This window comes from Sorex fumeus, unplaced genomic scaffold (genome assembly GCF_029834395.1).
Source record: "Sorex fumeus unplaced genomic scaffold, SorFum_2.1 ptg000014l, whole genome shotgun sequence".
Classification (NCBI taxonomy): Eukaryota; Metazoa; Chordata; class Mammalia; order Eulipotyphla; family Soricidae; genus Sorex; species Sorex fumeus.
In genome coordinates, this window is record NW_026606071.1 from 26,174,085 (window position 1) to 26,200,355 (window position 26,271).

At 39.8% G+C, this 26,271-nt stretch overlaps 1 protein-coding gene across 2 annotated transcripts; it reads right to left on the reverse strand.

Annotated features, from left to right (window-relative positions):
- Positions 1 to 1,838: 1,838 nt before the first annotated feature.
- On the reverse strand, positions 1,839 to 25,499 carry CUNH2orf80 (chromosome unknown C2orf80 homolog). 2 transcript variants are annotated; one of them, XM_056111818.1, is made up of 8 exons: positions 25,394 to 25,499; positions 23,370 to 23,451; positions 21,292 to 21,374; positions 18,715 to 18,802; positions 17,922 to 17,993; positions 11,567 to 11,654; positions 11,154 to 11,275; positions 1,839 to 2,294 (listed from the first exon to the last, which is right to left on the reverse strand). In XM_056111818.1, the coding sequence occupies exons 1-8, from the start codon at positions 25,432 to 25,434 to the stop codon at positions 2,286 to 2,288; spliced, it is 585 nt and encodes a 194-aa protein (XP_055967793.1). In that variant the 5' UTR covers positions 25,435 to 25,499; the 3' UTR covers positions 1,839 to 2,285. The 2 variants fall into 2 exon arrangements, with proteins under 2 accessions (XP_055967793.1, XP_055967792.1); XM_056111817.1 differs by lacking the exon at positions 25,394 to 25,499 and adding an exon at positions 25,092 to 25,212.
- Between the last annotated feature and the right edge of the window lie 772 nt (positions 25,500 to 26,271).

Consider the following 26,271-nt stretch of genomic DNA (forward strand, 5'->3'; position numbering starts at 1 on the left):
AAAGAGATTTGTAAAAATATACAGCAATGCCATTAACTGTTATTGTCTTGAAAAATATGGCCATTATTCATAAAAAGGGGCTATCTAAGTGAGCCTATAATAGACTTGTAGTCCAAGGTTCTTCCTATACAAGGAAAAACCTAATTGGAATAGAATCAATACAGTATCTGGTGGAGACCAAGGTCAAAGCATCACTTTCCAGGGGTGATAGAGTATGGTGGAGTGGTTATAAAATTCTGGGTCCAGTTTAATTCTTTGTACTATGTGACATTGTATAATTCAGCTTCAACCTCTTACAAATCCAGTGACAGTCATACAAGAACGTCAAAACAAATATTTATGTTGAGACATACTATAGAACAGCTAAAATCTCTAGAAATAAGACATTGACTGAAGAGTTTGGTGAGAATGAGCCTTATTTGTTAATTCCAAAGTAATAGCAAAGTCATCTTGGCCTTAAAACAGAGGCCTATGAGAATAGTACCAGGAATTTTGCTGAGGGGAATGCCCTGCCACAGAGGCAGGGGGGGATGGGGGATGGGTGATGGGAGGGATACTGGGATCCGTGGTGGTGGGAAATGGGTACTGGTGGAGGGATGGGTATTTGATCATTGTATAATTGAAACCCAAGCACAAAATTTGTAAGTCTACAACTGTACCTCACTGTGTCTCACTAATAAAAATTTTAAAAAAAAAAGAGGCCTAGACTCAAGTTCTCCCAGTTGACCAGTCCCCTGCTAATGTTAAGACATCAGAGACCCAGGTTTGGTTTGGTGGTGGTGGGGCGGGGAGGGAATTTGTGCTCTTGAAGCCTGCACCATTGATTGCTTGGAGAAAGAGCAAACATTTGCATATTGAAGCCTGCCCTGTTGCTGGAGGAAGAGCGAATACTTGCATACAACACTACCCAGGCCAGCTACCCTGGCTCTCCCCGGGCCTGGCACTCACACTGCTTTCTCGTAAGTGTTTTCCTCTGCAGTGCTACCAAGCACCATAAAATTGTTGAGTAGATACTTCTTGCAGAGAACCCATTCCGGGAGCAATGGCTATACACACCCACCTCACTTCTGCAGTTTCTGGAAAGTTGCTTAAAATCCCCAAGCCTGTTTCTCCTTTATAAAATAGGAATGGCCATGAAACTCTCATGGCATTACAGGTTTGGAAGCATATGGTAAAGTCTGAAGTAATACCAAATAGTAAAAATTATGATCGTTCAGGGCCAGAGAGCTCTTCCAGGTGGAGTGTGCTTGCTTTGCACACAGCCTACCTGGGTTCTGTCCTTGGCTTTTGAATGATCAGCTTCCAGTGTAATGGGGGCAAGAGTGATAGCTGGTATGTATGGTAGTCTGGCTACTGTGTTGGCAAGAACAACACAAAAAATATTGGGGGTAGTACTTGAAAGGATTTCTATGTTCTTTCCTTAATTTTATATAGATACTGGGTAGTAGGGAGGGAGCTCGCCTTCTCACTGGCTCTACTAGTTGTCCCCACAAGCTCTTGTGAAAGGATTTGAAGTTAGTGAGGACCTTGGGGATGAAAGGTGAGCTTCTCATTCTATGTCCAGAAATACATTCATGCCCAGCATTTCATAATGTACACCTATTGAAATGGCCAAGATGAGGTTAGGGTTCCATTCGGGCAAGTCCTGATAATCCTATGAGTTCTAGAAGGATTTGATGGGCTAAGAGGCAACCAAATTATGACAAAAAAAACTCCTCTAATTGAAAAAAAAACAGATGCCTAACATGTTTTTAGGAGAGGTACTGAAAGCCTGGAACATTTTCTTTTCATAGTAGCTACTAGAGTCTACTGATAGAAAACTTACAGCCAATTTTTTATTAATGCTTTATTAAAATGTTTTTGTAAATTTTTCCATATGATAACAGAGTTAAGGCAATTCATGACAGATTAATTTTATTTTGGACTTTAGACTTTGGAAAACTACCCCTTATTCCACCACTTTATAATACTCAGTGCTAAACATTTGTAAAGTGCTTCAAAGGCCTGATATGACAGAGATATCATTTGTTCTTGAAGTTCTACAATCAGCAATTTTATGATCACAATGAAATGTCATACAATTTGCACTTTTAAAAAATTAGAATGTGCCCATATATATACTTCTATGAATAGAAAGCTCAGAACCCCAATAAACATTTCAATGATCTTGCATTAGAAGCTAAATGAAAAGAAAAATATATGCTGTCCATAGTTGTAGTTTTGAGATGTCTCTATTACTCTCCCAGAAATTTTATTATAAAGTTCCACACTGCAGTTCCAGCTTTCTATGTGACCTGCAGAATAAAAAGATGATTTTAGTATCAAGCACATCAATTTAATCTGTACCCATACAAATTAAATTTCAGTTTATAGGGAGTTAAGCTCAAATGTCAAATATAATTTACTAACAAAAGTGGATTAAAATTAATGTAAGTAAAAAAGAGTTTCATGGGCCTATTCTGAGACATTTAGAAATTTAATTATTTTCTCAGTTAAATGTAGTCTATGAATTCATATTGGATCCTGTGCAGAAATAGAAATGTTTTAAAAGGAAATTATTGGACTAAGTAAAAAATGAGTTGTCATACATTACATTAGATAAAAATAGCCATATTAGATTTTCTGGAGATGATGACTATACTGTGGTCATTCAAGAGAACAAATGTCTTAGAAAATACATACTGAACTGCATAAAAGCAAAATGAAATTGTGTAAGTAACCTCAATGAAAAATTTTATAGATAAATGGAGAGAGGGGTGGGTAGAGATATTAAAATGATAAAGGCAATAAGTGAACATCAATAATTGTGGAATCTGAAAGTTATGAGAATTCTCTATATTTTTTCAAAATTTTAAGCTATAAATTTTAAAATAATGATAAATAATAGGGCTGGAGCGATAGCACAGAGGTAGGGTTTTTGCCGTGCATGCAGCCAACATGGCCGACCCGCGTTCGATTCCTCCGCCCCTCTCGGAGAGCCCGGCAAGCTACCGAGAGTATCTCGCCCGAACGGCAGAGCCTGGCAAGCTCCCCGTGACGTATTCGATATGCCAGACACAGTAACAACAAAGTCTCCAATGGAGTCATGACTGTGCCCGCTCGAGCAAATCGATGAACAACGGGAGGACAGTGACAGTGACAGTGATAAATAATAAAAGTAATATCCTCTTTGAGTAACCATATACAAAGCTAATAATTTCTTTGCATGTGATTATTATACCTGTAATATGTTAGCCTGAACGATATACTGGTTTTAATTAAATTACTCCTTTTCCATATCTGATAAAGGCAGTTTGAAGTCTCCAACTATAAATGTGAATTCATCTGTTTTTCCTTGAAGTTTGATTAACTTTTATCTCATATAGTTTGAAACAGTGTTCCGTGCATAAATGTTAAGAATTGTTATTCTCTTAAAGAATTGAACCATTTGTCATTAAATAATACTCTTTATCCTTGATAATTGCCCTGAATTTTGCTTTATTTTAACTATTGTTAGAGTGGTATATATATTTTCTTAATCTGTGAGTGTGTGTAAGAAAGAGAGAGAAAGAGAGAAAGGGAGAGAGAGAGAGAGAGAGAGAGAATATCCAGGGCATCAAATAAGTTTCACAGGTACTCTAAGACAGACCATCATCCCCAACTCCCATTTACTTTAAATCTATCTATATTATCTGTACAGCTAACTAAAGTGGGTTTCTTGTAGTAAGCATGTAATAAGTCTTGCTCTTTTGATCCAGTCTGACAATGTCTGTATATTTTTGTAGTTTTGTTACAAAAATTTTCATTCAGAGGGACTGGAGAGATAATACAGAAGTTAAGGTGCTTGCCTTTCACATCTCTGGTTTGGTCTCTGGCACCACATACTTTCAAACCCCAAGACCACCAGGAGTGATGCCTGAGCACAGAGCCAGTATTAAGTCCTAAGCTCTGGTGGGTGTGGCTCCCAAGCCAAAAATAATCAAGTGAATAAAATAAGCATTTTTGAAAGGAAAAAATAAAAAGGCAATAAGTGATAACAATCAATAATAAAAGTAATATTCTTTTATTATTTGTATAATGAAGATATATATGTTCAGCATGAGATTTTGTAATTGTTTATCACATGTGCTTTTACATGTATCATTGCATCTCTCCTTCTCTCTCCCTGTTTATCAACCATCTTATTCTTATATGTACTTTAAAGTATTCAGCAAAACAGGGTCCAAGTCAAAGAGCAGTGGGTAAGGTTTTTGGCATGCATGTGGCCATGTGGCCAACCTGTGTTCAACCTCCAGCACCCCATAGGGTTCCCTGAGTACCACTAGCGATGATCCCTGAGCACAGAGCCAGGAGTAAGCCCTAAAACATCAGGGTTTCATGTGGTCCCCAAAACAAAAACAAAAAAAAAAGCAGCAAATTTCAGTACACTTTACCCCCAAAACTTAAGTTTAGGTAACAAAAATTGAATTCATTATTTATGGGTAAATTTTACATATGAAATGTGAAAATCCTTACTTTTCTATTTCATGAATTTTGACAAATAAATTCCTAGAGTACATAGATTCATGCTGTCAAAAGAATCTCTGAGGGATGGAAGTGGTCCCTGTTGTCTGGATATAGTAGCTACTAACCACGAGGAAATGATTACTAAATTTTAAATTAGTACATGAAGATGATTGATTATTGCTATAGTTGAATTAATATCTACCATATGTCATACTGTTTTTCTATTTGCTACTCTTGTACTTCATTTTTACTTATCTCTCATTATTTTTCTGTCTTCTGTTGTTTGAATGAGCATTTTATTTGGTCCTATTAGTTTAACTTTTTATATCAGTTATTTCTTTTTACAAAGTTTTAAAGAGGGAGGTTGCCCTAGAGTTTGCAATATACATTTATAGCCAATCTAAGTCATTTTCAAATAGCATTGCTCAACTTCCTCCTGTCCCTTGTATTAATGTTGTCATTAACTTCACTTTTAATGTACTGGGTACTTTACAGTGGGAACGGTGGGTAGGGCGCTTGACCAGCTTGAATTCAATTCTCAGCACCATATACAGTCTCCAGAATTGCTCTAGGAGTGATTGCTGGACACAGAGTCAAGAGTAAACCCTGACACTACTGAGTGTGGCCCCAAACCAAATATTAATGAGCTAAAAACATTTGAACTATAATCTCTTAAAGTAAAAATAACACTAATTTTACTTTCAGTTATTTTGTCCAGTGTTCTTCCTTTCTTTATATAGATCCAAATTTCTGACCCATATTATTTTCCTTCTCTCCGAAGAGCTTTCACTCCACTCTCTTCTGGTTTGCATGGTTTCTAAGAAGTTTTAATTTTGTTCCTATGTAAGTAAGGCTTCACCCAATTCTTTCAGGATTTTCCTCCTATAGTTGAAAATGATATGTTGTGGGGCCAAAGCAATAGCACAGCAGATAAGGAACTTGCCTGGTAGGCAGCTGACCTGGCATCGAGTATGGTCCCCCAAGCACTGCTAGGAGTGATTCCTGAATGCAGAGCCAGGAGTCTCCAGAGAACCACTGGGTATGACCCAAAAAAAGAGTTGCTGCCCTATTGGAGGTGGTGTCAGAGTGATAGTACAGCAGGAAAGACACTTGCCTTGCACTCTGCCAATCAGGTTCAATCCTCCGCATCCCATATGGTCCCCCAGGCACTGCCAGGAGTAGTTCCAGGGATTTATCCTGCTTTGTGTTCTCTGAGCTTCATGGATCTGTGATTTGGTATGCAAACTTATTTTGATGTTGCTATTGTTTCAGATATGTCTTTTGTATCTGTCCCACAGTTTGGGGACATTTTACTTCTTTACCTCCATTCAAAGTCAGAGGTTCTTTTCTCAATCATGTCCAGTCTATAAATAAGACATTCCTTATTTATGCAATAGTATTAAAAACCTCTAGTATTTCTTTATTTTCTTGCCCAACCCTTAGTATTTCTGTCTTTCTGCTGACATTTTCCATCTTTTTTTCTATTAGTGAAACACCATGAAGTACATTTATAGACTTACAAATTTTTGTGCTTGGGTTTCAGTTATACAATGATCAAGTACCCATCTCTCCACCAGTGCCCATCCTCCCCCACCACGGGTCCTAGCATCCCTCCCACCCCACCCCACCCCCACCCCCCCGCCCCACCCTGCCGCTGTGGCAGGGCATTCCCCCTTGTTCTCTCTCTCTTCTTTTGGGTACTGTGTTTTGCCAGAGAGGCATTGAGTGGCAATCATGTTTGATCTATAGACTACTTTTAGCATGTCTCTCCCACCCTGGGAGGGTCTTCACAACACCCTTTATTTGGTGCTCTCTTCTCTATCTGAGCTTCCTTTTCACCTAGCACGTGTGGCTGGCCTTCAAGTCATGGAGCAAAATTCCTGGTACTAATCTGAGCCATTCCTGGGTGTTAGTCTCCCGTTTTGCTGCTTTATGTTCCCCAGATGAATGCAATCTTTCTGTGTCTATCCCGTTTCTCTTCATCAAGGGATACATACAGCAGGAAGAAATCACACTCTTAAATGTATACGCACCTAATGAGGGAACAGCTAAATATCTAAAACAACTGCTAACAGATTTTAAGGAGGACATCGCTACCAACACAATAGTACTTGGAGACTTCAACATCACCTTATCAACTCTGGATAGATCAACAAGAACAAAACCCAGCAAGGAATTATTGGCTTTGAAAGAAGAAATAGAAGAGAAAGGGCTTATAGACCTATACAGGGCTTTATACCCCCAAAAGAAAGAATACACATTCTTCTCCAGTGCACACGGAACATTTTCCAAAATAGACCATGTCCTAGGACACAAAACATACCTCAACAGAATCAGGAAGATAGAAATAGTATCAGCCATCTTTTCAGACCATGATGCACTGAGGATAGAAGTGAATCACACACTGACACGGAGAACAAAATCAAACACCTGGAAATTAAACAACTCGATGCTGAACAATGAGTGGGTCAAGAACGAAGTCAAGGACGAAATCAAAAGATACCTGGAAACAAATGAGAATGAAGACACAAACTACCAGAACTTATGGGATGCAGCAAAAGCTGTATTAAGGGGAAAATTTATAGCTCTGCAAGCATATCTTAGGACTGTAGAAACGATGCACATAAACAACTTGACCTCACAGCTCAAGACCTTAGAAAAGGATCAACAGAAAGAGCCTAAATCAGGCAAAAGGAAAGAGATCATAAAACTTAGAGCAGAAATCAAAGACATGGAAAACAAAGAAACAATCCAAAAGATCAATAAAACCAAGAGCTGGTTCTTCGAGAAAATAAATAAGATAGATAAACCACTAGCAACACTCACAAAGAAACAGAGAGAGAGAGCCTTAATAAATCGAATCAGAAATAAGAATGGGGATATCACAACAGAAACTAAAGAAATTCAAGAGATCATCAGAGACTACTTTGAAAGTCTATATGCCACGAAACAAGAGAACCTAGAAGAAATGGATAAATTCCTGGATTCCTATCATCTCCCAAAGCTGAAGCAAGAAGATACAGAGTACCTGAATAGACCTATTCACATCAAGGAAATTGAAACTGTAATCAAAAGTCTTCCCAAAAACAAAAGCCCAGGTCCAGATGGATTTACTAGCGAATTTTTCCAAACATTTAAAGAGGACCTATTGCCAGTTCTTCTCAAGCTTTTCCAGGAAATTGAAAAAACGGAAACTCTCCCAAACAGTTTCTATGAAGCCCATATCTCTCTAATACCAAAAGGAAACAAAAACACCACAAGAAAAGAAAACTACAGGCCGATATCCCTGATGAACACAGATGCGAAGATTCTCAACAAAATACTAGCCAATAGAATTCAACAACTCATCAAAAAGATCATACATCATGACCAAGTAGGATTCATCCCAGGGATGCAAGGATGGTTCAACATTTGGAAATCAATCAACATAATCCATAATATCAACAAAAGAAAAGATAAAAATCATATGATCATATCAATAGATGCAGAGAAAGCATTTGACAAGATCCAGAACCCATTCATGATGAAAACCCTTGCCAAAATGGGGATAGAGGGGACTTTCCTCAATATAGTTAAAGCCATCTACCACAAACCTACAGCAAACATCATCCTTAATGGGGAAAAACTGAGAGCCTTCCCCCTAAGGTCAGGGACGAGAAAAGGATGCCCACTCTCTCCACTGCTGTTCAATATAGTACTGGAAGTACTTGCAATAGCGATTAGGCAAGAAAAAGATATTAAGGGCGTCCAGATAGGGAAAGAAGAAATTAAGCTCTCACTATTCGCAGATGACATGATACTATACTTAGAGAACCCTAAAACCTCTACCAAGAAACTCCTAGAAACAATAGGCTTGTATAGTAAAGTGGCAGGCTATAAAATCAATACCCCCAAATCCATGGCTTTCCTATATGCAAATAGTGAAAGAGAAGAAAGTGACATGAAGAAAACAATTCCATTCACAATTGTGCCCCAGACAATCAAGTACCTAGGAATCGCCTTAACTAAGGAAGTAAAGGATCTGTACAAAGAAAATTACAAAACACTACTTCGGGAAATAAAAGAGGACACGAGGAAATGGAAAAATATCCCCTGTTCATAGATGGGGAGAATCAACATTGTCAAAATGGCAATACTTCCCAAGGCACTGTACAAATTCAATGCAATCCCTATAAGGATACCCACAACATTCTTCAAGGAAATGGAGCAAACACTCCTGAAATTTATATGGAACAATAAGCCCCCACGAATAGCTAAAGCAATTCTTGGGAAAAAGAAAATGGGAGGAATCAACCTACCTAACTTCAAGCTCTACTACAAAGCAGTAATAATCCATCTTTTTTTTTAAATAGAATAGTTTTATTGAGAAATGGTACCAATTCTAAGGAGACTGAAATTCTCCAGAGAGAGAAACAGAGGGAGAAGAAAGGGCAATTAAGGCCTTTAAACAATTAATTTAAGGAGCATTTATGCCCTAAAGAGGGACATAGATAATTGCAGGATGGACTATTATAAGGTAAAGGAGAGATAATACATCCAAAGTTGGGCATGTGGGTGACCCAGCATGGAGTACCCCACAGCATAAAGGGGTAAACTGCACACCTGTAACAGACAGGTATGGTCAACCCCAAGATGGCATGGACCATAAAATAAGGAAGAGAAGTTCTAAATCCTGAGCTGCGGAACAGAAAAGTTTCTAATGGAATGTTCAGATAGTGCCCTGGGATATATGCCTTTTCCAAGGAACCTTGGTTTGAGGTTCTTTGTGAAGGTCAGAGTTCATTGCTGGGCTAGGAGAAAGAATTTTGAGATTCAGTGATCATCACGTTTAGTGTTATCAGTTGAATTGTTGAATTGTTTTCTGAAGGGCAGATTGGACACTGAGATTTGGCTAAATCCTGAGTCATTCTAGTTGAAGCTCTAGTCTGGTCTTAAATCTAGGCTGTTTTCTGGGTGTGTTAAGTCTTGATACTAGGGCTGGGGCAAGGGAAGATAACTTTTTTTCAAATTGTGCTTTGAATTTATGGTTTTCTGAAATTCAGAGCAAAGGAATGTCCTTGATGCCTCGTTCAATTTTATATGCAGAAACTGCATCTTATCTATTCATCTGTTGACAGTATTCTTCTATTTTACTTATTGAAAAACAATTAAAATCAATATAAGATTTAATGACTTAAAGGTTAGTTCAGAATTCCTGATTTGGGGAATCCAGAGAGATAGGAGAGTAGGTAAAGCATTTGCCTTGCACATGGCTGTCCCCAGTTTGTTTCTGACTCTGTATGTGGCCTTTTGAACACCACCAGTAGTCATACCATCAGGAGTTAGCTAGGAATAAACACTGAGCAGTGCTGGATGTGCCTCTCCTCACCTCCCTCCCCCCACCAAAAAGCAAAATAGGAGACAGAGTGATAGTTACAGAGAGTAAGGTGTTTGTATTGCATTCCATCCCACCTGTGTTCAATTCCCTGTACCCTACATGGTCCCCCTGAGTACCGCCTGGACTGATCCCTGAGCACAGAACAAGCAGTAAGCCCTGAACACCACCCAGTGTGACTCCCCCCACCAATAATATAAAATAAAGCTAAACAATGCAAAAAAGAAATACAAAATTCCTGGTTTTGAAGATGATCCTTAAAATAGTCTGAGCATGATGGCAAGAGTGAACAGAATATAGTTATTGTAGACAATGTTTAAATAAAAAATAAAATAAAATATGCAATAAGTGATCATTTCCCAAAGTTGAAACCTTGGTGAATACTAATACATGATAGATAATTCTCTAAGAGAGTTGTAGGCATAGGGAATGTTAATTAGGGAAGTAGGACACTTACAAATAAGGAACAAATGGGCCTTTACTCCAAAGGAAGAGACCCAGAGTAGAGACCCTTCTTGATTTTGCTTTCTGTCTACTTTATTCATGAGAGCCCTTAGCATATGAACCATATATATTTGAAATTCCTGGTCTGATAATGCCAGTATCCCTGACATGCCAATTTTTGAGGCTTGTTCTGTCTCTCAAAATGTGTTTGATTTATGAATTCAGTAACTATAAATAGAAATAGTCATTGAATAAATTTTTTTATCTTGTATGATATTGAAAAATTAAAATCAGCCACAGAATAATAATAGCTAATTTTAGTTAAGGTTACTGTGTGTCAGCTTTGTTCTAACCTTTCAACATGCATACTCTCAGTGAATGATCTGAACAACTTTAAGAGATAGGTATCATCATGCTTACCATTTTCAGAGAATACTAAAATACAGAGAAGTTATGTGGCTTGTCCAATAAATAGTGAAGTTTAGATTCAAACTCTGACTAACTAACTTCAGGACTAAACTTTTAACCACCATGTCCCTGTCCCCTGTTCTCCCATTGTTTATTGATTTGCTCCAGCAGGCCCAGTAACGTCTCCATTGTGAGACTTGTTGTGCTTGGCATATTGAATACATCACGAGTATCTTGCCAGTATTTGCCGAGCGGGCAAGATACTCTTGGTAGCTTGCCAGGCTCTCTGAGATGAGCAGAGTAATCAAACCTGGGTCGGCCAGATCGGCCAGGGCCATGTACAAGGCAAATATCCTACCCGCTGTACTATCGCTCCAGCCCAAAGTAATCTATTCCCCAAACAGCTGATATCAGTCCAGTTCATTTTGTGTTTTAGACCTACTTTGTTCTTTGGTTGCGTGTCCAAAGATAATTTTTTTGATGATTTCCACTTCATGGCATGAGCTTCCCTTGTAGAGTTGCTGGTGACATTTTTATTCATTGTTCCCCTTCTTAACTTGACACCTAGAAACACATAGAAGGCTACATCTGTAGATCAATTGAAAATAAAATGAACCAACCCATAGTGTTAGATCCTTTCCTTCTAGAGGACTTTGCTCTTATCACCAAAGAGTTTGAGATATAAGAACTCCCTGAGTTCAAGATTGGAGGGAATCAAGTCATAAATCAAGTCATGGTACTTTTTTGAATTCTATCAGAAATAGCTGATTATGATAAAATCTTTGTCCTTATTTGCAAATTTCTGTCCTGGTTTTATTTAAATTCCTCTAAATGGACGGAAATACATAAGCTTACTCTGTTTACGGGCATATTCTGCTGCCTTGGGTGCTGTTAACATTGCAAAAGGATGCAAAGAGAGGCGGAAAGGTGGAGTTCGGGAAACCTGAAAGGAAAACAATCCTAATTTTAAAAACTGCACACCCTTTGGGCTATTACATTTATGAATTGTAGAACTTGGTCTGTTGAACCAACCATCACCCTTATATATTACTAACAGTCTACCAATAACTCATGTTACACAACCTGAACTTTCAGAAAGTTACATATCCTCAACTTTCACACCCTGCTCTTGTTCCCATGCTGGGCTCCTCTTCCTCTCTGGAGTAAGACTCACTTTTACTCCTTTGAGTTGTAGATCATCATTTTTTTTCTGAGAAAATTTGTTCATTTGTCTTTCCACTTCTATTTTGCATGCTGGCACTCCCAAATCTCTCTCTCTCTCTCTCTCTCTCTCTCTCTCTCTCTCTCTTTCTTCCTCCTTTTCTCTCTCTCTCTCTCTCCCCCCTCTCTTTCCCCTGTCTCCTCTCCTTACCACACATAAACTGTGAACTTTTTGATCTGGAACTGTAGGCATGTTGTCATGTAGAGCTATGTATTATGGTCAGTTATATCAGCTGTCTGCTTCATTATAGTGGAAAGTTCTTCAAGGCCAAGACTTCAAGGCCCTTCATTCAACCTTCCACTCTAGTTTTAGGTGCTGGGGTTAGAAAGGCAGACAAGATTCCTGCCTTTCTGGGGATAAGAAGAGACAGATAATAAGCTATTACATGACAAGGACAACTATATACTTTAATGAGTTCTATGGAAAAGCAAAACAAGATGATCCCTAGGGAATTACTGGGCAACAACCACTTCAAATAGAATGCACAGAGAAAGCCTCCAGAAGGAAGTACAGTTTCAGTGGAGATTTGTAGCTATCAGAAGAGCTAGAGAGAGTTGTTCCGGATAGATAGAAGGAAGGCTAGAAAAGCAGAAGTTCTAAAGGTTAGTCTTCCCTTCCAGTTTTTTTCATCTCTCTGCAGCACCAAACTTTTGTGGATTCTTTTTCCATCTCCACACCACTGGCCCCCAATTTCTCTGTCAGGCTTGTTTTATAAGTTGCAGAAAGAGTGTCATGCTGAGTGAAGTGAGTCAGAAGGACAGCGAAGAACCCAGAATCATCTCTCTCTTATGAGGGATACAACAAAAACATCGTAGAGGAATAACAACTACTCAAAAGCAACAGAAACTGAGAATTAGCCTTCTGTAGGCTGCAGACCACAGGGAAAGCAAGAAAAGGGGTGGGGGGGGAGGATGAAGAGGAGGACACTGATACAACAGTGGAGAGAGGTGTTCACTTTGGGGGTGTTGAGATGGAACGTGTCAAGCATGAAACTCTATCAGTAACAGTATTGTAAACCACAGCACCTTAAAAACACAGTCATAGAGACTGGGGTGGGGGGTATGGAGGGAAACAGGGGACACTGGTAAAGGAAACTTGATGCAGGTGATGGAATTGGTGTTGAAACATTGTGTGCCTGAAACTCAGTCACATATACCTCTGTAATTCATGATGTCTTTTTAAAACAATTAAAATGATAATAAAAGTTTTTAAAAGGAATGTATTAGGCAGAGTTTATAGCAGAATAGATATATGCAAAGATTAGTGAACTAGAATAAATGAAACTATAAATGAAATCACCAATTAAAAAAATAAAAACTGAGGAGGACATTTAATATTTATCTGAATCTAGCTATGAAAGAAACGCTCACTTGTGCAAGGTTGAGTTCTTTCTCTGGGTTTGTGAGTGTCAGCAGAAAACTCTGTCAGCAAAAGCTTTCCCTCTCCGGATAGAACTGGGGTTAACCGAGCTCCGTGAGCAATCCTTGGGCTTGGTACCTCTTTGTCACCAGGTGGCAGCAAATAGCCCGGAAGAAAGCCCAATGCACACTCCCTGTGTTATAGCAGATGGCGATTGCAGTGGCCTGAAAGTCTGCATTATCTGATTAGTATTCAACAGGCTTTAAACTGCTGCTAGGGAAGGATTTTAGCTGTTGCTAAGGAAATATTTTTTTCCTGAGGAATCAAAGGTCATTCAGATTTACACAGCCATTTAGAAAAAAACCATTGGGTGTGAGTTCACAAAGTAATCCACGGGAGCTGCTGCTGCGAGGTGCCTGTCTGTGTGTTCGGTGGCCCTGAGCCGCCTGCCTGCCTCCCCCCTTCCCCAGGACTCCCCCAGCAGAGACACTGAGAAACAGGGAGACGAGGAGGCTGGGGACCACATTCTGATAGTGAAAATGGCTCGTTTAATGCAGAGTTGCTAATAGACTTATGGAACATCTGAAGGGGGGGTTAAGGTAAGGACAGATGTGATTGGTCATTTACATAGATAAACATTTGGCAGAGGAAATTCTCTTGGGGAGATCAACTCAGGAAGACACTGTCTCCCAGGGACATCTACATTGCTTTTATCTTCCCTTCTAGTGTATTAATTATCAATACTTGCAGTTGTTTGGAAAAACACAGTAAGAGACAAAGATCCCAACACTTAGTTCTCTGGGCTGAGAGCAAGCAAGGCTCTTACCATAAATCCCAGAGTAAGTCCTCAGGCCAGTCCAGCTCGTCCTTCCCCATGGGGGTCCTGTCTCTTAGGATGTAACAGTTTTCATCAAGACCATCCATGTATGCTTTCTAGAATGTCCCATTTCGATGCCAGGTAGCTTTGCCACTCGCCCTGGGTCCATTCCTGTCCCATGGCAGGACCTCCCTTTTGGGGTGTTAGGAACTACAGAAACTGAAGCCTGAGTCAAGTAATTAAGTAAAAGTAAAAGAAAAGGCCCTCCGGTTGATCATCGATTTGCTCGAGCGGGCCCAGTAACGTCTCCATTGGAGACTTTGTTGTTACTGTGTCTGGCATATCGAATACGTCACAGGGAGCTTGCCAGGCTCTGCCGTGCAAGCGAGATACTCTCGGTAGCTTGCCGGGCTCTCCGAGAGGGGCGGAGGAATCGAACTCGGGTCGAGTAATTATGGCCAAATAATTATGCCCAGCAGCAGATACATTTCAGAGTCAGTCAACTCCCAAATATTAGGAGCATGACATTAATGGCCTTTCTGTGTTTAAACAAAGAACATTGCTCTAAAGTAAAATATAAAAAGGCTATAGGGGAGATAGAAAAACAGGTACAAATATACAGCACTTCAAATAAAAAGCAGTACAAATGCAATTTCAGAATTACGAGAAAGTTTTGGCTTACAAGTATCAAGACTGACTTGGGAAACTGTGACAATGAGAGGTAAAATACTATGGAAAGGTTAAAGATAAACTTTAAGTTAGGGATGCTAACAAGCTCAAACTTCTCTGGCAGGAAGAAAGGGGGCACTTAGGGTTAATATCCAACACAAAGGAAAGGTTGAAAATAGACTTTAACCAAATTAGGGATGTTAGCAAGAGCATGTTAAATTTCTCTAGGAGGAAGAAAGAGGCAAGTCACTGGTGAAGCCTAAAACACAGGGTTGATATCCAACAACCGGGAATAACCGTTCCTTTATTTTTATTTTTATTTTTATAACACCCCCATCTTCTAGTTATATCTGTTCTTTTGAAATGATGTCTACCCCAAAGGATAGTTTTATTATTTATTTATTTATTTGCTTTTTGGGTCACACCCAGCGATGCACAGGGGTTACTCCTGGCTCTGCACTCAGGAATTACTCCTGGTGGTTTTCAGGGGACCATATGGGATGCTGGGGATCGAACCTGGGTTGGCCATGTGCAAGGCAAACGCCCTGCCCGCTGTACTATCGCTCCAACCCCAAAGGATAGTTTTAAACTCAGGTGTTCAATATAGTTTTTGAACTTCCACAATTCTGTTGAGAAGTGCTGCTACTTTTTTCTGCTGGCAGAAAAAGAAGGTCTCTCTGAGCAGAGCTGAAGTGTATCCACAAAAGAAGGGCTGGAGCTAGGGGGAGGAGTTTGTGAGGCCCACAGAAGTAAATGGTCCCCACATTCTTAGAGTTGTAGCTCAGTCATGTCATGTCCCTTAGTCATAACTGGTTGTCCTAATCTTAAAACTGTCCTAATCCCAAGTCCTTAATCTGTAGGTCACAATCGCATGTGGGTTATGTGATTGAGTATGGTGGTGGTGGAGGGGAAGGGGAACTTGCAAATTGTTTCAAAGGTTTTTTTTATTTTAAAAAATATTTTTAAAATATTTTAATGAAAACATTATGAAGACATAATAAAATTACTTTATTATTTATCCTCAGTCAAAGTTTATAGACCTGTTTTATATAACTCTATACCTAAGATCAAGTAAAAATTTCTAAGATGAAACAAAAAAGACTCATGAATGGAAAAAGTTCAAGAAGCCCTAGTCTAAAATGTGAAAAATTTGGGGGTTTGGTGCCGCCAGCAGGTCAATCTGTACCTGTGAGGCGAGTGCATCAGCAGCCTGATGGAGCCTTCAGAATTCCAAATACCTTAAAATTGCTGCTTTCGCCTTTGGCCAAAATCCTTTGTCTAGACCCCAAAACTTGGGGCAAAGTTTACCAAGAAAGTAAACGGCCAAAAGTTAGGTATGTGCGAGATACACCCACAAACCACCTCGGGCTCAGCATGGCCTCTCTGGTTTGTGATTGAACTGCTTAATGGCCATGATTCCAGAGACTCAGAAACAAATCTCTAAACCCAACGGCTTTTGGCAGAAATGCATCCAGTCCCTGCAGTAGATTACCGGCTCTGGGCCAACCCAGGTGGGAATAAGTTTCTTGCCTTGACCTGTTCCCCTTGGTGGCCCAGTGGCTGCCATCCTCCAAAGGCCACTGGACAGTCAGGTTTGGGTCCACAGTGACGAGACACACAGGGCTTCACTGGATGGGGGTGGAACTGGCCCTTTTCTCGCCACCCCAACGAGACCCCAAGTCACCGTCCACGAACAGCCTCTCTGGCTCTTGATCAAGCTGCTTAATGGCCATGATCCCAGAGACTCAGAAACAAATCTCGAAACCCAGGGGTTTTTGGCAAAAATGCGTCCGAACCACACAGTAGGTTACCATCGCCAGGCCACCCCAGGGGGGAAAGGGTTCTGTCCCTCCTCCTGCTCCCCCTTGGCAGGTGGGTGACCGCCTTCCTCCAGAGGTCATTGGATAGTCAGGTTTGGGCCCGCAGTGACGAGATACATGGGGCCTCACTGGAAGGGGGTGGAGCTAGCCCTTTCCTCCCCATCCCAACGAGACCCCGAGTCACCGCCCACAAACGGCTTCTCTGGCTCCTGATCAAGCTGCTTAATGGCCATGATCCCAGAGACTCAGAAACAAATCTCAAAACCTAGTGGCTTTTGGCAGAAATGCGTCTGGTCCCTGCAGTAGGTTACTTTAACCCAGTCTTCGGGCCCTTTTTTCTTTTAATTGAGATTGAGAGAAATTGAAAGAGTTGCCTGGGATTATTGTTTGTTGTTGATGGAACTGGGGTCCACACTCAGATTGTCTGGCTTTAGAATCCTTATGCTCAACTGTTACACAAACTACTTTGCATATTAAAACCAACCAATGAGCCAACATTCCTACCCTATAACAATAAAACATATGTAGGTCTATAAAGGAAAGTTCCTCCTATGAGAATCTTACTTATTTCTCTTTTGAGCTGGTCATTATATGTATGGTCTAATAATCTATCTGGGATTTGGATCATTAGTCACTGGTAAGGACGGGATCTTTAGGTAACTGAACAGAGAAAGTGCTGAATGAAAGCTCTTGAATCCAAAGAACTTCCCTCTTCAGCTTCACAGAAGTGAGTCAGAACTCAAAGTCTTGTCTCTGGGCTCAGTCAAATAGATGATTTATCATGAGTGAGAGCATTGCAGATCTTGCCCTAGTTCTTAATGCTATACATCATCAGTGAAGGGCTGTCTCAGAGACAGGACCTAAACCCTAAATTTGGGCTCTATTCACTCTACATGATATACATCTTATACAAGATATATTTGTTGTATAAAATAGACCTCTAGTTAAGGTGAACAGTTGACACTTACCTATGGTTGAAGTTAAATATGGCTACATTTGGCTTTGTGCCTTTGATATAAAAGAAATTTCATGGGGCTGGAGAGATAGTAGAGAAGATAAGGTTCTTGCCTACAAGTGACTGATCTCAGTTTGATGCTCAGTACCATATATGTTCCCTTGAGTATGTTCATGGATCACTCCTGGGCACAGAACCAGGAACAACCCTTGAACAGTTCCAGATGTGACTCAAACTTCCCATGAGCACCAAAATCAAACAAACAAACAAAAAACCACATCATTTTATGCCTGAGAGTAAACTATAAAGTTTTTAATTAAATTATCCACTAAAAAAACCCCTGTATTAATAGTCTCAGCAACTCTTACCTTAGTTGCACCAGAACTGGTAGAAGAATCAGCTCCATAAATTTTAAAAACTTCTTCAATTGGGATGCTGTTCTGTTATCAACAACAACAAAAAGTATATTATTATTGGGGCTGGAGAGATGGTACAGTCACTAGGGTGCTTGTCTTGCATGTGACTGACTTAGATTAGATTAATGGCATCCCATATGGTCCCCTAAGCTCCATCAGGAGTAATTCCTGAATTCAGAGGCAGAAATAACTGCTGAACACCACCAAGTGTAGCCAAAATTCAAAAATTTATTTTTATATTGTGCTTTTATTTTTTAGTTACAAAAGGAAGCACATAGCTTCAATGTGTCTAGTATAATGCCTGTATAATGTGGACACTAAATAAATAGCTTTTGATAAATAGATAAAATCAGAGTACTCAGACTCCAAGTATTTAAATTTCATTTTATTACCCCTTAAATACAATACAATGAAGAATTCTTTTTATTGTATCTTTAAAAAGAAGCAATTTCTTAAAGCCCCTGCCATAGAGGAAGGCTGGGGCGAGGGGGTGTTGGTAATAGAAGGGAACCTGCAGACACTGGTGCTGGGAAATATACGCTGGTGGAGAGATGGATGTTGTGATACTCTATGACTGAAATCCAATCATGAACAGCTTTGAAAGGGTCTATCTCACAGTAATTCAATAAAAAAGAAGCAAACTATGTTAGTAAATCCTAAACATTTATTGAAAAAAGAAATACCTATTGATACAAAAGTGTGCGTAGTATATACCAAATTTCTGTAAAGTTTCCTTTTTTCTTACCATTAAGATTCCAGCATAAGATGATAAAATCATTGCTTCTCGTTCTCTGTGGTTCGGGTATATAGGTTTGCCACAAAGTAGCATTCTCCTAAGAGCGGAATATGAATAAATAAGAATAAAGATGCATTTTAATTTTGTTGACACCTCCTATGGATGCAGTATTAATCTATCCACAATCTCTAATGGCTGGAGATTGAAATTTGTAAATATGTGTGCGAGCCATGTCTTTAAAAACTTGATATGATTTATCTACTCTCAATAAAGTTCACACTTCAGATTTTAAAACTTCCAACAGTGATGACTCTTATTTATCCATGTTTTTGCAACTAGCAAACATCAAGAGCAGAGAGAGAGAGACAGTAAAAAGGAAATGTGCCTGCCACAGAGATGGGGTTGAGGGGTTGGGTGTGGGGATGGGGGGGTTACAGGAGGGATACTGGGAACATTGGTGATGGAGAATGGACACTGGTGGAAGGATGGGTACCTGATCATTGTATGACTGAAGCATAATCACGAGTTTGTAACTCTGTAACTGTTTCTCATGCGGATTCATTTAAAAAATTAAAAACTAAAAAAAAATAAATTAAAAGACAAAAAAACAAACAAAAAAATCATTAAATTAGGAACCTTGGTGGATAATTACAGTCTTGCCAACTAGTATTCTTTCCCTTCTTGTTAGAATTTGGTTGTTTTAGGGGAAGCATAGGGACTGCCTTACCCCACTATAAACCTGCTTCTACGTTTACATTCCTAGGTTCCAAGAAGGTACAATGTGGACTAAGTTATCATATTTTGCTGCACCCTCTAGAAAGTCAGGGCAAATAGTCCTCAAGACCGTTTAGCGATTCTGTGATTTGGGGTGGAGCCTGGGAAGTGTTGGGCCACACTCAGTGATTCTGACGGGCTTACTCTGCATTCAGGGTCACTCCTGACAGTGGAACCTATGCAGGGCCAAGGACTGAACCAGGCTTGGCTGCATGCAAGGCAAGCACTTTAACCACAGTACTATTTAGCTCTTCCTTTCAATTTTGTGATTTTTTTTCTTTTTTTTCTTTTTGGGTCATACCCAGCAATGCACAGGGGTTACTCCTGGCTCTGCGCTCAGGAATTACCCCTGGCTGTGCTCAGGGGACCGTATAGGATGCTGGGAATCGAACCTGGGTCGGCCGCATGCAAGGCAAACGCCCTACCCGCTGTGCTATTGCTCCAGCCCCTCAATTTTGTGATATTTTAAAGGACTAAACATTGTGATAAAGCTGAAACTAAGACAGTGCCTATGCAGAGACAATAGAATCAAGAATATAGATCTTGATGATAGAGTTTGAGGGGTTTTTTTGTTGTTGTTATTTTGTTTTATTTTGTTTGGTTTGGTTTGGTTTTGCTCCTTGGGTCACACCGACAATGCACAGAGGCTACTCCTGGCCTTGCACTCAGGAATTATTCCTGGCAGTGCTCAGGGGACCATATGGGATGCTGGTAATCAAACATGGGTTGGTTGCATGCAAGGCAAAGGCCCTCCCTACCCACGGTGCTATCACTACAGCCCCAGAGTTCAAGTTGTAACTTGATCATTGTATAACTAAAACCCAAGCACAAAAATTTGTAAGTCTACTACTGTACCTCATGGTGTTTCACCAATAAAAGTTAAAAATAAATAAATAAATAAATAAATAAATAAAACCATGCTAACATGGTCCAACCAAGGGGATTTTCAAATATGAAGACAATAGAAATCCTCCACCCTTTTTGCCTTGGCTTGAGTCTGCTCAGTCTAGATTTTCAACTTATTACAACTAAATCTCAACTTATTCAACTCCCCAGGACCAAGTTGTGTTCTAAGGTCATGGAACAGAAGAAATAACTGATTTCCAGAATAAAATATTCAACTCTTGTCACATCAGTTTTTAATCTTCATACTGTTTGAGTAAGTCTGACTCACACATATTGCAAAAAAAATGACAATAGTCCTGAAAAGGATTATAATAACTTTGACTTAGACAGCTCCATTTAGGTGTATAAATAAATGCTTATTAAATTGTGTCCAGGAAGAGTATAGGTCTTCCTCATAAAATTAACCTTTGAAATAACATAACATTTGCAATAGCACACCATCTTATTTCCAAAGCAAACCATTCTATTCAAGAAGGATCTTCATTTGACAGAAACCCAATTGCAGAGAAGCAAAGTATGTAAACAGTAATATAACTTTCTTGGATAGAAAACTTTGGTTTTTTTTTTCCTTTCAGGCTTTCAGTTTTTTTTTTTCTTATTGGGTCACACCTGGCGATGCACAGGGGTTACTCCTGGCTCTGCACTCAGGAGTTACTCCTGGCAGTACTCGGGGGACCATATGGGATGCTGGGAATTGAACCCGGGTCGGCCACGTGCAAGGCAAACGCCCTACCCACTGTGCTATCTCTCCAGCCTCCTCAGGTTTTCAGTTAGAGGGAGATATTCACCCTGTCACAGTTTCATATCAAAGTGCCATTGCAGGGGAGATACCAGATGAAATTTCTTCCATCATTGCCATTCTGATAGTCAGATATTACAAAAAAAATAGCAACTATTTCTACTTACACTTTCTCCCACTCCAGCCAAGTTAAGTCTTCAGAGCTATCCAGCCATTGCAAAGCAACACTCAGGGCCAAGTCGTAGTGTGCCTGGAAGCAGGTAGAGCAAAGGAACCTGTTTAGACCATTGTTCTAGATGGGACCCAACAGCAATAGCATTCCTAAACCTACTCTAGTATTTTGTCCTGTCCACATTGGTGAGTATGTCTACTAACCTGATGATCAGGCAGGGGATTTAGGGACTCCAGGCTTTACACTTTTACCTTCTACTATAGAGCAGGTTTTAAAAAAAATGTGTAGGGGCTGGAGTGATAGCACAGCGAGTAGGGCATTTGCCTTGCACGTGGCCGACCCGGGTTTGATTCCCAGCATCCCATATGGTCCCCTGAGCACTGCCAGGGGTAATTCCTGAGTGCAGAGCCAGGAGTAACCCTTGTGCTTTGCTGGGTTTGACCCAAAAAGAAAAAAAAATGTGTGGATGAGAAAAGAAAAAATAGATTCTTCAAAATAATTCTAAACTAAGAATCAGAAATCTGTGATCATTCATCAAATAGTGTGAACTATTTTATAAAATTTTTAAAAATTAATAAAAAAATAATTTAAAAAAATCTGTGACCAAATCTCGGAATCCTTAACAACTAGCAGCATATTCTCAGGTGACTGGTCTCAGCTTCCCTAAATTTCAAAACAGAATGAGGGAAATGGAAAGCAGATAACACTTTCAGGAGTGTGGGTAGAACTTCAGTGTTCTTCCAGGGGTCCAGGGAAAAGGAATGTCTGCAAGGAGAGTTGCAGAGAGTCCCTGGAGCCTCAGAGAGGAGGCCTTGTCAGAGCTGGAACTTGAAGGAGAGGAAATGTCTGTGGGTAAAGATGGCTTTCCACAGTAAGGTAGTGGGGTCAGGTTCAGCATGGAACTAGGATAGACATGGGGCTAAGTGACATGCCAAGGGTCTCATCTACCACCAAAAGCTGAGGACCAATTTGAATATTTATTCCTCTTCTACTGACCTTTCCCATTCATTTCTAAGTATATTCATTATTTCTCTATCAAAATTTTCCTTCTTTCCTCCCTACCCCTAACCCCAAAAAAGAAAAGCGTGATTTTATATTTCTGGTTTAACTGTAAGTTTGTAATGCTAATATTTTCTAAACAATATAATCATTTCTTCTGGGAACTGAATCAAACTGAAGAGTGATCCAAAAAGGGAGGGGAATAGGGGGAAAATAAAGGAGAGAGGAGATGGAGAGGATCCATCCATGATCAATTATTGAAATTTACTTCAAAATTTGATGCATGGGTTTACAATACTAGCATCATCAGTCATGATCAGTTTGCTCATTAGAAATGCACATTTCCAGGCCTACCCCAGGTCACATAAATCAAAACAGTCTAGTAATAAGACCTGGTCAAAATGTGAGAAGCACTTATCTAATCAAGTTAATACTTGCACAGAGAAGTACTTTAGAATACCAGGGTTTAACTGATTATTTGGCTCCAGGGAAATCAGATGGGAATGAAGAGGTTGAGCTGAGGGAGGTAGAAAGGATTTCTTCCTTATTAGTGCAAGAATAGTAAATGGGTAAACATAAGAAAGTGGAAAGGTTACTCATGTCTCTTCAACTATACATTTCACGTTCAGATTTTAATTGATGTGAACTTTCATTATATAACACAAACCTGAGTTTCAACAAGAATAACAACACAAAGGATTTTAGGATTGTTCAATTCATTAATGTTTTTTCCTTCATCAATGCTAAAGGCAGAAAGTATTGCATTTGAAAGTCACATGATAACTAATTAAAAATGTTTATATAACTGTATGTAACATTTAATCTTGCACTGATTTTTATTTTTTAATCTTACTAGCAAATAGCCTAAGTCTTGTAAATTTCATTTCTCATTCTTTTTGCTTTGATTTAATGAATTGAATAGATCACATGTATAATCTTAGAATGGAAAATGAGTAAAAGGACATTCTGAGAGGGAAACAATGATTAATCTTGTCTATTATATACTAGGTCCTTTTTCTGCCCCCTTAATACAAATGATACAAATGTCACCCGCATCAGCATGCCTTTCTTTACCATATCATCTAGAAAGGTGAGTTGCCTTCTTCCTTTTGGGTCAAATTCATTTTCCCGAAGTCTGATGCCAATATAATCTCCCCTTAAAAGCAAGAGAGCAACATTGAACCACTGGGAATGTCATGGGAATTTAATCTGCAAAAAACCGTTCATCCCTGATCCCTCCCTCCTTCACCAAAACCCAGAAAAGTCAGGTTGCTGAGTTATTGTTTCATTTGGATTTAAATGGAATTCTGCAAGCTGACGGCTTAAAATATGTAACTATTATTAAGTTAAAATATGTGACTATTATTAAATCACACACAGCTAAAAATTTAACACATGTGTTTGAAGCAGATTTTTTTTTACAGGAAATTCTGGAAGATTCCCACGTTCAGGAAAAGTTTTACAGAATGCAGAAGATTAAGGCCCACTATTGAAAGATTCCTTTGTGGCCCAAATTAAATTCAAACAAGGTTATCCAAAACTGGCAAGTTATAGCAATAAATCTGTACAGATGTATTATTTTGCTCTAAGGCTTTTGACTTCATTTCAATGAATTTGAATCCATATGAATGCAAATATCCTTAGAAATCAAGCACAAAAGTATATTACAAATTCTACTTTTATACCTTATTAGGCCCTTTTCTAAAGAGACTTTAAATAAGGACAGAACAAAAGAGAGCTCTGGCAGGAGAAAGCCAATAGATGCTCACTTAGGAAAGTCAGAACGAAGTGACAAAAAATTCTGAGGGCCCGAATGATAGGGTAGTGGGTAGGGCGCTTGTCTTCACACTGCCAACCCAGGTTCAGTCCCTGGCACAAACCTGAGCCCCAAGAGAAATGAACTCTGAGCACAGAGCCAGGAGTAAGACCTGAGCACTGCTGAATGTGACCAAAAAGTAAAAAAGAAAAAAATAAGAAAAGGAAAAGAACTCTGGAGTCTCCCAGTTGGATGTGTTTTGTGTGCAAGTACATATTTATGAAAGGCCAGTTGTGGTTGCCAAGGTCGTGTACTAGGCAAGTTACTGTGGGTGATGAGTTTATTTTTGGCTTCTAGCAGCTCTTCTGAGTCATTACGTTTTTCTAGATGGGTGTTAAAAAAAATTCTTGTAATTTTACTCTGTAGTTCCAAAATATTTCATTCAAAGTAGTCTGAATTCCAGTATGACAATAATAGCTGTAATGATCATGCTGGACAAGTTCTGAATTTTAAAGTTAGGTAAAGAGATATTTTGATCATCTTTAAGTATCAATATTGAAAACCACAATGTCCAAAAGGGGGGGGAGAGAGAGAGAGAGAGAGAGAGAGAGAGAGAGAGAGAGAGAGAGAGAGAGAGAGAGAGAGCGCATAACCGCATAACCAGGAACAATCCTACGGGCCTCCACTGGCATCACTAAGACAGTCCTGGGGGACCTCAGCATTGCTGGGCAGTAACAGTACCACAGCTACAGCCCCAGCTTTGTTCTGAGGGCAGGTGGGCTGATTGCAACCCCAGGAGTGGCCTCTGGACCCTCTGAGCACTGCCTGGAATGACCCTCTCCCCCCACAAAATAAAAGAAGAAGAAAGAAAACAATCGTTGAAAGTTCAAATGATGCTAAGAAAAAGGAAACAAATCATTTAGCATTTAGTTAATAAAATAACAATAGCTGAGGCAGTTTATATGTTGGTCCCTCAATAACCTCCCCTCCGCAATCCCTCCTTTATCATTTGCCATTAGACTTATTCAATAGCTGCTCACCCGGTACAGACTAACTGGGCTATTGACTCAGCTCTTAGGCTCTGGCACGAAGACGCCCTGATGTGCTTGCAGCTCGCAGAAATATCCTCCACAAGATTCTGCATCCCTCTTTGCACCACATGTGAGCAACTCCATACGAAAGACAGGGGCCAGGCCATCTGCTCTTTCCTACAGTGCAGTGATAGGTTCCTTCTCAGGCTTTCTGACTACCCTTCTCCCCTTACCATTCCCAGGCCCTCTAGGTCATGAAACCCACCAAATGCCGAGTGTATAAAGGAAAGTTATGCTCATTTCATACTTACAGGAGCTTTTTAATTTCCTTCTTTAGGAGCCTTCTTTCCATGATTAAAGGCTTATCCAGCTGAGCAGGTAGCTGGAGCTTACACTGCCCCTGATATCCTCTGGGAAGACCCAGCCTCTCTGAGCCTACAAGCTACAGCAGCAAATCAGAGAGAATTTGAGTTAAGGATGCTATCACTCCAAATACCAGTCATGGAGTTCTAGGCTCTGGAAGGGATCTGAGGGGATGCACTTGCTCAGGGCTTTTTAGTCAGCAGGTTTCCAGCAGTTTTCAGGCGAGAAAGCTCTGTGTGTGGGGGGAGTGGGGGGGTGGGGGGATGTGTTGCAACTGAATTTATCTTATTGCTCTGATTTCTTCAGAGTGTCCACAACATTCACTGTGTGATTATTTTTGCAATAAGTCAGCAAGTTGAGCAGACATGGCTCATGAAACAGTCTACTGGTCTATTTAGGCAGAATATGTTTAGAATGACATCCAAGATGTTTGTGTTTTGTACACATCAGCACTGTGATTTCCAATGAATCCGTTCAGGCACAACTGCTTATTATGGAGTTTTCTATGGAGCCCGTCTACAACTGCCCGTGGCTAAGAGTCCCTGAAGACATGTGGTTGTGGCAAACCTAAGACAGACTCACATTCAGCATTGATGTGAAAACGGAACCAGAAATGGGAATTTAGGTGATGGAGTCCACAGGGCTCTGAAGTCAGAAAAACAAAAGAGTTTACCTTTTAGAAAATCATCATTTTTGGATCAGGGTGCCCAGATAATTATACAAATAGGAAGTTTGTATCTGAAATATTTTGTTCATTAAAAAAAGATTTATTTGGAGGGAGGGTGCACACCCAGTGGTGTTCAAGGCTTACTCCTGGCTCTGTGCT